General features: G+C 34.8%; 1 protein-coding gene across 2 annotated transcripts in view; it reads left to right on the top strand.

The window, feature by feature from the left end:
* The first annotated feature begins 586 nt into the window (after positions 1 to 586).
* didum (dilute class unconventional myosin) overlaps positions 587 to 15,779 on the top strand; it is a 696,374-nt gene continuing 681,181 nt past the window's right edge. For both annotated transcript variants that reach the window (XM_090402302.1, XM_090402303.1), the window contains exon 1: positions 587 to 945. In XM_090402302.1, coding sequence (XP_090258428.1) covers positions 919 to 945 — 27 coding nt within the window. In that variant the 5' untranslated portion in view covers positions 587 to 918. The remainder of the gene's footprint in view (positions 946 to 15,779) is intronic.

Below are 15,779 nucleotides of genomic sequence, written 5' to 3' on the forward strand. Positions count from 1 at the left end.
TTTTTATTTGCGTCATATCCTTCTGTAGGATGAAGTTCCATATTCTTGAATTGTTTAGGCGAATAACACTATTATTTTCCTTGTTCTGGTCGAGGACCTCGAAGCTCTGAAAGTGTGTTAATACATTCATGGATTAGGCAATAAAGTTTTTTGTATTGCTGTCATGCTAAGATTATATTTTTCATTAGTTTCTTAAGATAAAATTATATTTTATCTTAAGAAACTAAACTACTATAATCTCTTTTACTGCAAGAAAACAAAAACAAACAAACAAAAAAAAAAACACCCTCAACTCGATTAACCAAGTGTTAAATTAGTATAAGATACAGTTAGCAGTCTGGAGACGCTTTCCATTTTTTTTTTTTTTTTACCACAATTGGTGACAATAATAATAATAAAGATAAGCGACTCCAAGTAAGGGTTATTGACGAATTTGCAGGTTATGGTTCTCACCTTAACCATGACGTTTTGAAACCATCATATCAAAATAACGTGAAATTCACTCAACAATCATGTATTATACCTTTGATCATTATAACTGGTCACTCTTTCTGAACCTACGACGTACAAAAGTTGCCGTCTAGATGTCTTTTTATAGATGTGCCGGTCATTTCTGTTAAATGTTTGTTTTTGTACATTACTCAATAAATCTGATTTATACAGAACATAATACTGATTACTGTAGCATTTTAAAGTTAGATATTAGTTTCAAATAGGAACTTCTTAATGTTAACGAACTCTTTCGCATCAATTGTTTCTTTTTAAGTCGTGACGTCAAAGTAATGCTAACCCGCTATACTGGGCGTCTGCGGTAAACCACGTTCGCCGGCGTACGATGGAAGTACTACTAGTTTAAAAGCAAAACGAATGCTGGATAGCAGATGCAAAAAGTAAAAAGTACTTCAAATTTCAGGGAATATGACCACTTTGGAACTATACACCAAGGTATTAATCGTTTTATTTCCTTATATCTTTACAGTCATAGCAAGTAGACTTGTTAGCATACATGACTTGTCAGATATCTGATACATATAACATGCCAAGGTATATGTTGTGTTATGTAATTCATAATACTGCATTTTAATTTATGCAGAGTATTTATCACTTATTACCATCCTAGGTCTCGAAGAACATGAAATATGAAATTTTGGTCATACGGGATTTCACGTAAATAGTGAAAGTTGAACTGCAGTTTGATACTGTAGATTATATGGATCTAATTGTCAGATTTCGGTCATGTACATCATTTTCTATAAGGATTTAACGCATATGTGACTTTAAGCTTAATTGTGCAAGGGCTAGTGTTTAGTTTGTAAAAATATAACTCCAAAAAAATTTGATTTCGGCAGGTGATCCACTTTAACAAGTAGTTTTGTGAGCAGATGGACATGTCTCTATAAATACACTTATACCTGTCATATGGTCTTTCTTAGCCTTCCGTGATATTTCTTTTTAACCTTGCAATATAAACATTCGATTGCAGAAAATAAGGATTTATTCAACATGAAAGCAGTCGCATAAGCCAGTTCCTGTATGAATCGTATTGTACTCGGTTTATACATTTAATTTTCGTTATACACAAAAGATGCCGGCACAAAAATCGAAGAGTAGATAGTTATCTTGAAGAAACATTGTTTTTGAAACCATACATATAAGATGATAGTGAAATATGTCTCCTTATTGCATTTATTTATTGTGTGACAGTTTAAAACAGCATAATTCTTGTAATTAGAGTTTTTTAAAGATATTTTCTGAAAAAAGCAGCACCTGTTTACTGGAGCCTGAACGATGATACGTGCCCCCCTTTGACTAGAGTGATTACGTTCGAATCCCATTTAGGATGTCAGTCATATTTGTTATAATTATTTCCCACCTCTGCAAAACTGACAGCCAGGCCAAATCCCCCATCCACACGCAGCGACCTTGCCATAGCAGATTACTTAATCATGGAATATAGTTATTTTATGAATATCAGAATTGAACTGAAGAAAATTAGTACTCCAAATTTTCTTTATTTACAATAAGTACTTTAAACAATTAAAGCACTTGAAAGCAAATGGCCATATTATACTGTGTATGTGTTTCCTTTTTATGTTATATATACCAAAAACAGCCAAACAAAATGAACAAAGTTTGAATTTGTTGGAGTTTTTTTGAAGCTTTTTTTTGTGCTCTGAGTAGATCTGTATTAGAAAAGTATATGTTAAACCCGATTAGTTATAAGTAGTGTAAGCAAACTTTTGTTTTCTTATACTTGGGTAAACTGCATAGAAATGAAATACAAGTTCTCATTAATTTTTTATATTATGAATATATTCACTATAACATTTGTTTTTGCATGTCATGAATGACTAATACTTTTTTAACTCGAGCATTAATGATTAGATAATAATATAATAATAAATACTGCTAATAGTTATAAGAAAAACATTGTACAGTTTATTTATGAGAAATGGTAATTAGATCATAAACATTTAGAGGTATTTTATCTTAAATTTCTACCTGGAGTATTGGATAATAAATTTTAACTACTGACAGTTATTAAGAGATTTCTTTTTTTTTAAATTTACATAGATCAGAAACATTTTGTTCCAGAAAAACTCTAAAGAATTGGAAGCTTTTCATAGACAAAGTTTCAGATTAGAAATGATAACATTTTCAAAAATTCTTAAAAATGATTAAATCATTTGAAATCTTTCTTTGTGACTCTTTATACTCTTCAGACACTTTGCCAACTAGGCTGACTTGGTTAGATGAGTGGCTGGGGTTCAAATTCTACCATTTGGACTGATGGCCTAGCAGGGAAAGGAAAGGTGGAAGATAAATTTCTTGCCTGATGTGAAATCACATCCTTGTTTATCAAGACTGGAAGTAGCTTAGAAAGGGGGTGGGAAGAAATTTCATATTTTTGATCCTAGGGTAGGTTTGGTTAGCCCACAGCATTAATGAATTATAGTAGGTTTACAATCTTATGTGGATATGGGAGCCATATAGAAAGAAAGACAACTGTTGATTACCACTACAATCCAGATACTAACTTATTATTATGTGGCACCTCCCAGGAGTCATCTTTGGAAGCATTTGCATCACACAATCCACTGCTACCAACAACAACAACAACATACAGCATGATCCGCTATCTACATGCTGTCATCTACTGCTCGTTATGTAATATGTTTGTTTAATTTTTTTTGTTCTCTGGTTGATTTGTGTATCTGCTGGATGAAAAACCCAAGTTTCTAGGAGAATTTTCCCTGCATTGTGCATTTAAGGTCAGCTAACTTGCCTTCTCTATATAAAATTTCTTCTCATCATTGATGAGGATCAAACTTTGGTCTTTTTCAGTTGAAAGGTGCGATGTGCTGTCATTTTATTTATTTTATTTCAACTACGATAGTGTAGGTATTTATATGACTGTTGAAGTTATAAAAGCAGATATATGTTTATCCAGAAATTTTAAAAGGCTCAAAATTTATAAAACTTTTCATAAAACTTTGATATTATTTGAGGATAGTTTGTTCCTCTGGTATACTCTTCTTCTTCAGCTGCTCCCATTTCTATGTGTGGTCACTGTTTCTGATGAGTCTTCTCCACTGGTTTCAGTTGTAGACTGCATCTTTGTCCAGGAAATACAGGGTCCTAGAAAAAAGAAGAGAATTTAATTTGGAAACTCATCTTTTGTTTATAGATTACGAAAAGCATTTAACAAAGTAAAAAGATATATACTGTTTGATATATTACAAAGAATAAATATACCTAATATTTTACTACATGCAATATTGAATATATATAAAGATAATGAAATAAAAATAAATGAAAAGTTGTCTGAAAAACAATCTATAAACCAAGGAGTAAGACAGGGATGCCCTCTGTCTCCAATATTTACATTAATGAAATATTAATACAGTGGAACACAAATAATCAAGGTATAGAAATTTCCAGGAACAACAAAATAAATACGCTATTATTTGCAGATGATCAGGTAATAATATCAGATAAGGAAGACAATTTACAAAGAGCAATATATAATTTAAACATTATAGTAGAACAGTTTGGCATGAAACTTTCCATAGATAAAACTAAAGCAGTGGCATTTTGTGGACAAACTCCAGTTAGAAGAAGCAAAATAGTTATTAATAATAAAATAATAGAACAGATAAATACTTTCAGTTATCTTGGATGTGAAATATCATGTGAAGGAGAAAAAGACATAAAATTAAAAACTTCAAGATTTTTACAGATTATAGCCCTGATAAATAGAACACTCAACCCAAATATAGTACAAAAAGAAACATGCTTGAAAATATACAATACGTTAGCAGTGCCCACATTATTATATAGCAGTGAAATTTGGGCAATAAACAAAGAATAAAAACAAGTGAAATGAGATTTATGAGAAGAACTTCAAAATGCACATTATTAGATCAAAAAAGGAACAAAGACATTTTAAAAGAACTAAAAACAAAATTCAGTAGAAGAAAAACTAAACAATTATAAACAAAAATGGATTGAACATGTAAACCAAATGGCCAACACCTGATACCCTAAACAAATACTAAAATATAACCCAATTAGAAAGAGAAGGCAGGGTAGACCTTAAAAAAGAATATTGGATGAATAACGAGACTGGAGCAGACCAATATGGTCTATATCTGTATTTAGTGTTATGATGATGATCTTCCTCCATTATCTTTCCACCTCTTCTTTGGTCTTCCTCCTCTTCTTCTTACTTGTATTTCCATCATCATAATACTTCGTCCATCATATTTTTTAATTTGGTCATTACATGTCCATACCATCTTTATTGCACTTCTTGTATTTTGTTTGTAATTGAAATCACCTTTACAGTACCTCTGATACAGAAGTAACTGCTGCAGAAGACACTGGTGAGGTATTTAGTGATCAATTTATAAGGGTGTTTCATCCTGATCAGGGTGGAATCATCAGGAACTTAAGTGTAGAGGACATAGGAGAGGATGACTTAATTGTAAGTGAGCAGGAGGTATTTGAGGGAATTGGCAGTAGCATGCCTGTTTAATAAGTCTTACAAAAGCACATGTTCCAAGGGAGTGGAAGGAGGATAAAATTGTTCCACTGCATAAAGGTGATAAGGCTGTAGCTTCAAATTATATGCCAATCTGTATATCTAGAGTTCTGGTGAAGATACTGGAGAGATTGGTGAGAAGTAGGATGCAGAAATCGGTTGATAACAGCAGTGATGTACTTGGATTTTGCAAAGGCTTTTGATAGACAGCCATATGACAAACTGTTAAATAAATTGAAACAGATAGGATTGGATAACAGACTTTTGAGTTGGATCAGTGACTGGCTGTCAGATAGGTATCAGAAAGTTGTGTATGGGGGTGCAGTATCCTGAAAGAGGAAGGTCATTAGTGATGTACCGCAGGGACCAGTTTTGGGATCATTATTATTATTACGTAACACCTCCAGGAAGTCCAAAGACTCATCGAGGGAGAGGACCTGCCCTGCAACTCGCCATCTCCACCACTCCACTAACCACAACTAACTTCATCATCTACATGAGCGCCATCTACCGCCGACCACCACCACTATTTTCATAGACAATCACAAACATCCATGCCCATGGTGGGATTCAAACCAGCAGCCTTTTGACTGGAGAGTAGATACGCTAAACTCTTGGCCAACCAGGCCGGCTATCATTGTTGTTCAATTTGTATATTAATGATATTGGGATGTTTAACTAGTGATATGCAGATGATGCAAAATTGGGAATAGCAATGCAGCAGATGTTATGGCCTTATAGGAGGACATGAATAGATTGCATGAAGGGCAGGCAAGTGGAACTGTCAGTTCAGGGTTGCAAAGTGTAAGGTTTTGAGATTTGGTAAGCAACGATGGGATGTGAAGTATATGCTTGGTGGGGAAAACTCTAAAGGAAGTAGAGATGAGAGATCTAGGAATGATGGCAGAGAAGGACCTGAAATTTAGGGCCACATTACACAAGTTGTGAAGATGTCACATCAGATAATGGCAATGATGCAGAGGTCCCTGACATGCAGAATTAGAGAGGTTATGGTAAGTCCTTGATCAGTCTTCATATGTATTATTGTGCACAGATTTGGTCACTGGGTTTTCATGATGACAAATATGTTGTAAAGGATCCAGAGAAGATTCACAAAGTTGGTCAGTGGTCTTTGGAATGAGGAATATGAGGAAAGTAGGGTTTGTTGGGTTTTAAAAACCGGTTTTTTTAGATAAATTTGTAAAATTCAAAAACTGGTTTTAGATACTAGAATTAATATGTAAAAATTAATTAATTATTTAATTAAAAATTTTAACATTTTGATTTGAAACTGATATATATCTATACAAGTGAGGAATAGGAAGATGATGTAGAGTGTGAAGATGACTACGGCAAGGATTTTTTAAACTCTCTTGATCTAGATAACCACTGTGAATTCCCTATGTTCGCTGGCAATTACAATCATTCAAATTCCCAAATTATAAAAATTTGCAAATTTTTTAGAAAATATCCCATAAGAGAGACAGCATCCTTCAGAATTATGTAAAACAAGAAAAAAGGAAAGGAATTAAGTCTGGTTCTTGACTGCCAAACGAGATGGAATAGTTTAGCGACCATGATTGAACGATTTATAACATTAAAAGAATGTGTTGTTTTAGCTTTGAATGATATTGGTGCTTCTCATATGTGAAATGAAGCTCAATATCCTAAAATCATGGAACTTCTTAAAGTGTTGGGACCAGTACGTCTAGCAGCTGAGGCTTTAAGGCTGCGAGATGCCAATTTATTAACAAGTGAAGGCATATTTGAATTTCTGTTAAATGAACTAAAAAATTTAAAGACTGAAATTAGTTCCAAATTATTGAATGCTTTAGAAGTATGAATCCAAGAAAGAAGACAAGTTGGATGCTATATTTGCAAAATCCACAAAACATTTCAACAAAGAAATCTGTGGTATTGCCACTAGCTTCAAAACTCGATATTATTAAGTTATCTAGAAAAATATTGTCTAGAATATATCCAAATTCTTATATGGAAACAGGTCAATTCATAGCTTTCTTGAGGAACCTGAAGAAATAATATCAAATCCGAAGACACCGAAGGCCGAATTTTCAGTATTTGAGGCAACCAATAAAAGAAAAAAAAAGAATTTAGATTTATTATTTGATGCCCTTAAAACGATAAAATCAAGTTCAGTAGTCAAGCAATTCTGTACGTAGAATAAGAACAAGATTAAGTAATTGTTCAGTGGATATTTTATGTTTTTTGAAATCACATTTCCTGAAGAAAAATGCAAAATTAAATAAAAATTTATAATTTATATTTTGTATGGATTTTAGTTATTTCATTTTTTTTTTAATTTGGTTTTGTATGGAGCATATTTTATTTTGTTATATTTTTGTAGCTCCATAAATATTAAATAAACTGAAAAATTTTAAAATAAGTATAGATATTTTTTACTGTTTTAATTATATATTTTTTTTTCTAAAAATTTGAAACCTGTTTAACCAGTTTTCTGGAAATACTGGAATTCGAAAACCGGTTTGTTCAAAAGCCAGTTTTTGTGAGAGAATTGATTCTAGATTTTGAGATCCTAGATTGAGAGAATGTAAGTTGCAAAGCCTTGTGAATAGAAAGAAAGGGGGGGGGTATGATTGAGACATATTAACTAGTCAGGGGTTGTTATCAGGTTGACATGGAAGAGATTTTTCATAGAATGGGAGGGGAGGGTATAACAAGAGACCATCACTGGAAACTGTATAAGGAGGGTGTGAGGAGAAGGTTCTTTGCATGGAGAGTGTAATGTATTGCCTGATTGTGTGTTTTGAATGTAGACACATTGAATCAGTTTAAGGCACAGTTGGATGAGCACTGTGTGCAGTGATGACGATAATAATGATAATCCAGAATATAGTGAGGACATTGACTAGTAAAGATTAGAGTGTGGTTTCTGTTTTATACAGTACTGATCAGATCCCTTCTGGATTTGTGCTTGTCTGGTTGGTTGCTGGGCTGGTTAGAGTCATTAGCATATTTGCTCTCCAACCAATAGGCTGTGGACTTGAATTCTGCACTGGGCACAGATGTTAGTGATTCTTTAAGCGGGAGATAAATTTCATTACCCACTGTGAAATCACCACCCTCTTTTTTTTTTTTTTTTTTTTTTTTTTTTTTTTGGAGATTTCAAGTTGCTTGAAAAAGTTTTGTATTTGCTGTCTAGTGTAGGGTTTATGGATAATATAAAAAATACAAAAAAAGTATAAAATTACAGAAAAAATCCTGAGCTCACCCAGTAGTAATATGTACTATAGATTACAACCATTCATGGGAATTGCGTTAATAAAATAAAATATTTGAAGGGAAAGAAAAAGTTTTAGAGAGGATACAAAAATATCATTACTACTGTGAAACATTGGTTGTGAGGATAGATTGAGGTATATAATCATCATGGTTTTGTTGATAGAAGATAGAGAAGTGATATAATTGAAACAAAATTTGTTGAGAGATCTTTAGTAGGTGGCCACTGGAATGACGAAAGAGTTATCTCTAGAATTTGCAGCAGGGAGTGGTCAGTAAGAGAGTGAGAAGTATTTATTTATTTGTATGGAGAGTGGCATGTTCATGGAATGCATTCCATAGGAGAGTGGTGTTAATTGTTTATTCTTAGATTTATGTTCTTAGAATGGTCCTTAAGCCATTGATGATTTTGTTCATAAGATATCTATGTCTCTCTCTTAATGGTTTATGAAAGGGAACCAATCGTTTGTTGAAAAGATATGAGCAAAAATCCTTGGATTGAAAGAAAATATCTGTACAGGTATTTTAGCCGATGATGAGTTATTATTATTACACGACACCTCCAGGGAGTCCAAAGACTCATCGAGGGAGGGCACCTGTTCTACAACTCTGTTTCCACCACTCATCCACTAACTGACTGCAACTATACCAACACATATTTCCACAGACAATCACAAACATCCACGCCCATGGCAGGATTCGAACCTGCAGCCTTTTGGCTGGAGAGCGGATATGTATTACTGGTAACAAGTTAGTTGCAACAATTACTGGCAACAAGTTAGCCAGTAATTGTGCAGTGATAGTTTTTTACTTTCTGGAAACCTGGGTTTTTTACTCCCTGCAGAAACCATTTAGAGTGTCTATGAAGTTAACAATGAAATATACTTATGTGGCTCTAGTTGACTCAATATAATTCGAATCAATTCGTCTCGTTCCACACTGATAATGGCAGTTATAGCATTCTTCCCTGCTGAGAAAGAGGAGTAAATTATGCTTAACAAGACTGTGTTCTCTATTTCATCTGTATGTTATCTAAAAGTGTGAGAAAAATGAAACTGTGAAGATATTTCACATGAAAGATCTTCACAAGTACTCTTGTATAGTGAGAAGTTACTTCAACAAATTGTTCTATAATGCATATCATTATATATATTAAGTCATGAGCATGCTGTCCATTAAGGGACATTTAGAGCAACATGGTGGGAAGTCATTCATTATGTATAAGTAGACAAGTCTGAAGATATTTTGAATGTAAATTTTTTCGTGATTGGTTAAAGTAAGAACATAATTTCATGTCTAAGGCAGTTTGTTAAAGCTTGCATCTCCCAACTGTTCATCAAATAACGCTTATTATCTTATGTACTATTCTTTATAATGCTGTTTCTCTTTATACTCCACAAGACAGGAAAAAAAATCACTAATAATCATAAATGCATATATGAATGAAGAGAAAGGAGGTGAATTTCTCAGTTGACTGTTTTTAATAAGGGACCAATCTTTTCAGATTATTCAAACAAAGAATCATGTATTATTACTTCTTAGTATGTATCTTCAAGGGCTATACAGGATACCAGGGGCAAATTCTCCATGCTTGCTATGCTTGCTGTGCAAGCTCATTAATTGAGAAAGAAGTAATATTTATTTGTTAATAAATGCATGCAATTATAAGCATTCCATTTAGGCTTTTATTTTTGTAGACAGAAGACGTCTTAAGCTTGCACGGTAATAATTGAGCTTTGTGTTGTGTATCAAAGGCCGATGCTTGCTTGTCTAGTCAAAGCTACCTTGGCTTGCTCAGTTGTAGGAGCTTCCAGGTCCTCGCAGCAGCACTGTGATTTCATGCGAGTGCATAGCCATTTCACATCGTCTCACTCTGTTGCTTAAACACAGGCCATACACAGCCAGCGTAGCTCTAGCCATTGAGCTTCAGCCAGCCTTTACAAGTGTGTGTGCGTTGCTTGGGAAAATTAAGTTACAACCAACTTTTTATGACGATGTTGTTGACCAGTTCATAAAGAAGAACCGTAGGGTAGAATTTGTATTCAAGTAGCTAAATTGAAAAAGATAGAATATCATTTGTAAAATAAATGTTGTATTTGTATGATTAAATGTACATAAATTTCTAAATATATATAGCTTTAAATGGTCAGTAATTCATTATTCCGCTAATCAGACTTCAGTCACACCTCTCACTCCCTGAATGATAACAAGAGCAAGCATGAATTTCAAGACCAGCATTCGCCCCTGCAGGATACTCAGGAAAGTTTATAATTTAAGGTTGCATTTTCAAATTTTATTTTAAGCATCCTTTTTTTCTCCATATATAAATGAAAAGTTGAAACTTCTGATTATCCAGAGATGGAGAGGAGGAGCCTGGAACATCAAGAAATACAAAAACAATTAAATATTATTTAGCTGTATATGTATGATAGTTTCTTGAAATGTTAAAGTTAGCTTGTATTCTCTATTCCTTTGGCAGTTCACAGAATTGCAATTCTGTGAACATATTCTCAAATCAGACTCCATCCTGGAATACTGAAGTGCTCTGGACTTGAAGCTTTGAATTTCTATCCTTTTTTTAAAAAAAATTATAGTGTATTTTAATCATATTAACTCATAACCATGGATAACTACACTAAGCAACATGCAGTGCTTAACCAGAAGTTATCACACAGTTGGATTATGTATTATCAGCTATAGTAGGGAATTTTATTTTGCATAGCATTGTATTTGTGGACTTAAGTTGGAACTTTTTAGTAGTTTGTTATTTGTGAGTGATTTCTTATAGTAGTGGTTACTGTAGAGAAAGTGGACTGTAATTTATTAATGGAGGCTGCTGCCTGTACAGAATAAGATAGGTGGTCATTTGCTCAGTTGTTATTTGTGGGCATAGTCAGAGTAGTCTTCTGAGGGAGAATGATCCAAGTTGGGGAAGAAGGAAATTCTAAGCCTTTTAAACAGTTAGGTAGTATGCAATGGTTGGCAGATGTCTCTGTAGATCAGTCAGTACTGATTATTGTCAATTGTTCAGACTTTTCAGCTTAAGGTGAATCATCTGGTCTCATATAGTGGTGGCACAGTTTCACTCTGCCTCCATATGAAATGGTAAATTCATCTCTAAAATGAGGTAAACTTCCAGAATACACACAATTAACACAGATACATAATATGCTAGTTTTGTACCCATAAGTCTTGGAGTGTGTTTGATAACAGAAGAGACTTGTATAGAGGACAGCCTTGAATGGATTTGAATGGCATCAGGTAACCGGAAAAAATGACTTTTCGGGATGAGACCTAGTGCAGAGAGTCAGGGAAACTAGATCATCATGGGAGGAATGGCAAAAATATGTGTGAAAGTTCAACTATGGTATACAACATGAAGCAAATGATATGAATGGCACAGCCTGCGTGGTTAGTGTATCTGCTCTCCAGCCAAAAAGGCCACAGGTTCGAATCCGGCCATGGGCATGGATGTTTGCAATTGTCTTTCACCTTCATACATTCATTCATACAGCTGCAGAAACACTATCCCAAGATGAAATGGGTCACCATGGGAGAAGTAGCCCTTACCCTCCTGCAGTGGGAGAGGCCTTTATGCAACAATGGGGAAGATATAGGCTGTGTGTGTGTGTGGAGGGGGGTGGGGAAATGGCACTGAACATGGTTATGCATCTGGCAAAGGGGTGGAAATGTATGCTTTGAGTTTCCGACCTTTTGAGTGTGTCTGGGGATGGAAAAAGAGAAATTTTATATCAAGGCCAAACAGATCGCAAATCTAATTATAAAAAAAGCCAGGTGGTTATTTGTTATGTCTATATATAAATGCCAGGAGTATCAGAAACAAACAGATTGAGTATGTTGCTTTATTCAATATGTTGTGGCCTAAGATCATTGGCATTAGTGAAGCCTGGCTATCAAAATCAGATATTGTAATGATATTGTAAAGTTCTAGCATTTTTAGGAATGACAGAAGAGATAGGAGGAAAGGGGGGGGAGATAATACTAATGATATCAGACGACTTGAGTCCAGTTAGCATAGAAATGCATGAAAGCAGTAATGGTAGTAATGTCCTGTTTAACTGTGAGTTTGAGGTTATCTGGTGTGAGGCTAACAAGATAAAAAAATATATTGTGGGGTGTTGCCACAAACCTGGCGGTTCAGTTGCATTGGATGATGAAATGTATCAATTTACCCTGATGGGTATTAAAGGAGTGATTATTATGGATGACTTTAATTATCCAGATATGATTAGGTAGAAGAGAAAGCTCATGCTTCATTCTCGTCATGATGAGATTTCTCATGAAATTGAGTTCTTGTGAGACAAATCTCTCAAGCAGCATGTGAAAGAAGGAACTTGAGGTCAAAGAGTGTTAGATTTGTTTCTGACACTTCAGAAGGGGTGTTTTTAAGAATATGACTATTTTACCAGCAGTTGGTGATAGTGATCATACCATACAGTTCTGAGAAGTAACTAACTGTATGATGTTCCAGTGAGGACAGGTTACATGCTGAGCTAGATATCTGGAAATTATGACCAACTCAGGTGAATACTATCGTTGGTGCTGTGGTAGCAGAAGCTATTGAGATTGTTCAATTAATGAGTGCTGACTTCCTAAAATATTATTATTATTATATCCTCCATGGAGTCGGCAGACTCATCATGGGAGGTTCATTCGACGGACAGCAAATCTATCATATTGAATCTTAAAATCCTTAACACTTACTGCATTAACAGCATAATTCTGGTAATGCATTCCATTCACTGGCAAGTCTTCATGTAAAATATCTACTCCTCACACCCCTCTTCACCACACTCTTACACAACTACCAGGGATAGCCTCTGGTTCTTCCCCTCTTGCCTTCTACTCTTTTTATAATCCCCTCTGGATTAATCTGATAAAATCCTCTCACTAACTTAAATGTCTCTATCATATCACCTATTTTCATCCTATCCACCAAACTTTGCAATCCACATTTCTTCAATCTCTCTTCATAGCCAGCATTCCAGAGTTCTGATATTGCCTTAGCCACTCTTCTTTGGACCCTCTCCAATACTTCTACATCACATTGAAAACCAGGTGACCAAATCTGAGCACAATAGTTGAAGTGTGGCCTGACCAGTGCTTTATACAGTGGCACAACCACCTCCTTATCCCTACATTATTATTATTTATTATTATTTGACACCTCCAGGGAGTCCAAAGACTCAGAGGGAGAGTGTGCATGTTCAAGTACTTCATATCATAGTGGCACTATGATGTGCAGTCTTTGCAACACTTGCAGTATGCCCTCTAAACTTCGGGCTATAGTCAATCATCACTCCCAAATCTTGAATCACATCCACTTCCTGCAGTACGCTGTCAATATAGTACACAAACATATTTCTGCACTCCAAAATGCAACACCTTGCAATTAAAATATTAAAATTACAACTCCACTCTTCTGTCCAAGTAAAAAGTTTATTCAAATCTTCCTGAAGGGATTCAGCAACAGCAGTGCTACTTATAATGCTTCCCAATTTTGAATCATCAGCAAATAACTGAAGATCCCTAGTTAGTCCACATGATATATCATTTACAAACAAGTTAAACAGCAGGTGTTCAAGAACAGAAACTTGGGGCATGTCACTGCCATATATCAGTATGTAACATGATGCACAGTGCTATTACTGCATTGGATGAATTATTAGAGGTGCATGACAATGAGGTTGAAGAGCTATTGCATAGCTTAGATAGGAATTTGGCAATAGTCAGATGGAAGATTCATATGGAATACATGCCTTTTAGCATGTAAACTAAAGGCATGTTCAGCTGAATTAACCAGGCCTTTGTATAATTTGTCATGTTTGTATAACCATAGTCTCAGCTCATGAAAGATACCACAGGAATAGAAAGAATGCATGATAGTTTCATTGTACAAGGGTAGTGCAAAAACCAATGTATCTAACTGCAGACCTGTCAGTATCACTCGTGTAGTAGTGAGGATTTTAGAGAAGTTGGTAAAAACTTGCATACAGAAATGGGAAGCAGACAAGCTACAAGCTATACTCTGCAAGGAACAGCATGAGTTTACTGTAGGGAGGTTCCCATTTCTGTAGGGAGTTTAACAGTTTGCTTGTATTTTATAACAATATTATGACCGACTTGGATAAAGGAACAGATAATGGAATGGATACACTGTGATACTGTCGGATTTCTCTAAGACATTTGATAGGATACCACATAAAAGGCTGTTCCATAAACTGAAGAATTTGGGTTTGGAATATAAACTCTTGACTTGGATAAGTGAATCGTTGACAGAAAGATATCAAAAAGTGATATAAGGTAGGTGTGAATCTGCCAGATTTAAGGTGACCAGTGGTGTACCGCAGGGTTCAGTCTCCTCGGATCATTCATGTTCAAAATCTATTCATTAATGACATTAGGAAGTCTGACAGGAGATATTCGATTGTTTGCTGATAATGCAAGGAAAAGCAGGCCATTCAAGGATGCTGCTGATATCCAACACTTACAGAATGACTTAAATAGGCTGGAAATGTGGGTAAATGAAAATTGCTGTCAGTTCAATGTTAGTAACTTTTAATTTTTTAGGAAATGACAATAAATGAAGGTCAGATAGCTGAGAAATCACTGTATTGAATTATTTTAATATTGTTTATTTCCCTAGGGATTAGTCCTTGGACTATTGTTTAATCTATATGTTAATGATATTGGAAAGAGGTCGACAAGAGATCTTCAGTTTGATGCAAAGATAGGCAGGTTAATCAGAGATGCTACTGATATATAACATTTACAGAGTTATTTGAATAAGCTGGAAGTGTGGGCAGCCGATAATGACTGTCAATTCAATGTTAATAAGTGCAAAGTTATGTACTTTGGCATGATGTGATATTCAACAGCATATTATATTGGTGGATTATGCTTGGAGCAACTGACAAGGCTAGAGATCTTAGAGTTATGGTGGATAGAAAGTTCAATTCAGTCACATAACAGTAATTTCAAATACAACTCGTAGAATAATTGTGATGTTGAAAACATTGACATATAAGGATATGGAAGTCATTTTGCCTCTTTACAGGCCTTGATATCTATATGACTATTGTGCACAGATTTGGTCTCCTGGGTTCCAAGGGAATAAAGAAGCTGTCAGAAGGCTGCAAAGAAGAGTTCAAGATGATATTGGAATTATGGAATGTAGATTATGAGGACAATTTGAGAGATGTAGACTGCAGATACTGGTAGAGCAGAAAGAGTGGTGATGTGACAGGTCTGTAAACTTTTTGAGAGATTATATGATATCCTTGGATAAAATATTTCATTATATGGAAGGTGGAGAGAGGACAAGGAGGCATCCATAGAAGTTAAGTTAGTGTGCTGTTAAGAAAGACATAAGAGCTAGATTTTTTTTTTTCTCATGGAACTGAGAGTGAGTGGAATAGTTTGTCTGTTGAAGTGAGTGCATCTAGTATGAATGAGT

Source organism: Typopeltis vanoorti, chromosome 13 (genome assembly GCF_054136105.1).
Source record: "Typopeltis vanoorti isolate ZY-2024b chromosome 13, IOZ_Tvanoo_1.0, whole genome shotgun sequence".
NCBI classification, from domain to species: domain Eukaryota; kingdom Metazoa; phylum Arthropoda; class Arachnida; order Uropygi; family Thelyphonidae; genus Typopeltis; species Typopeltis vanoorti.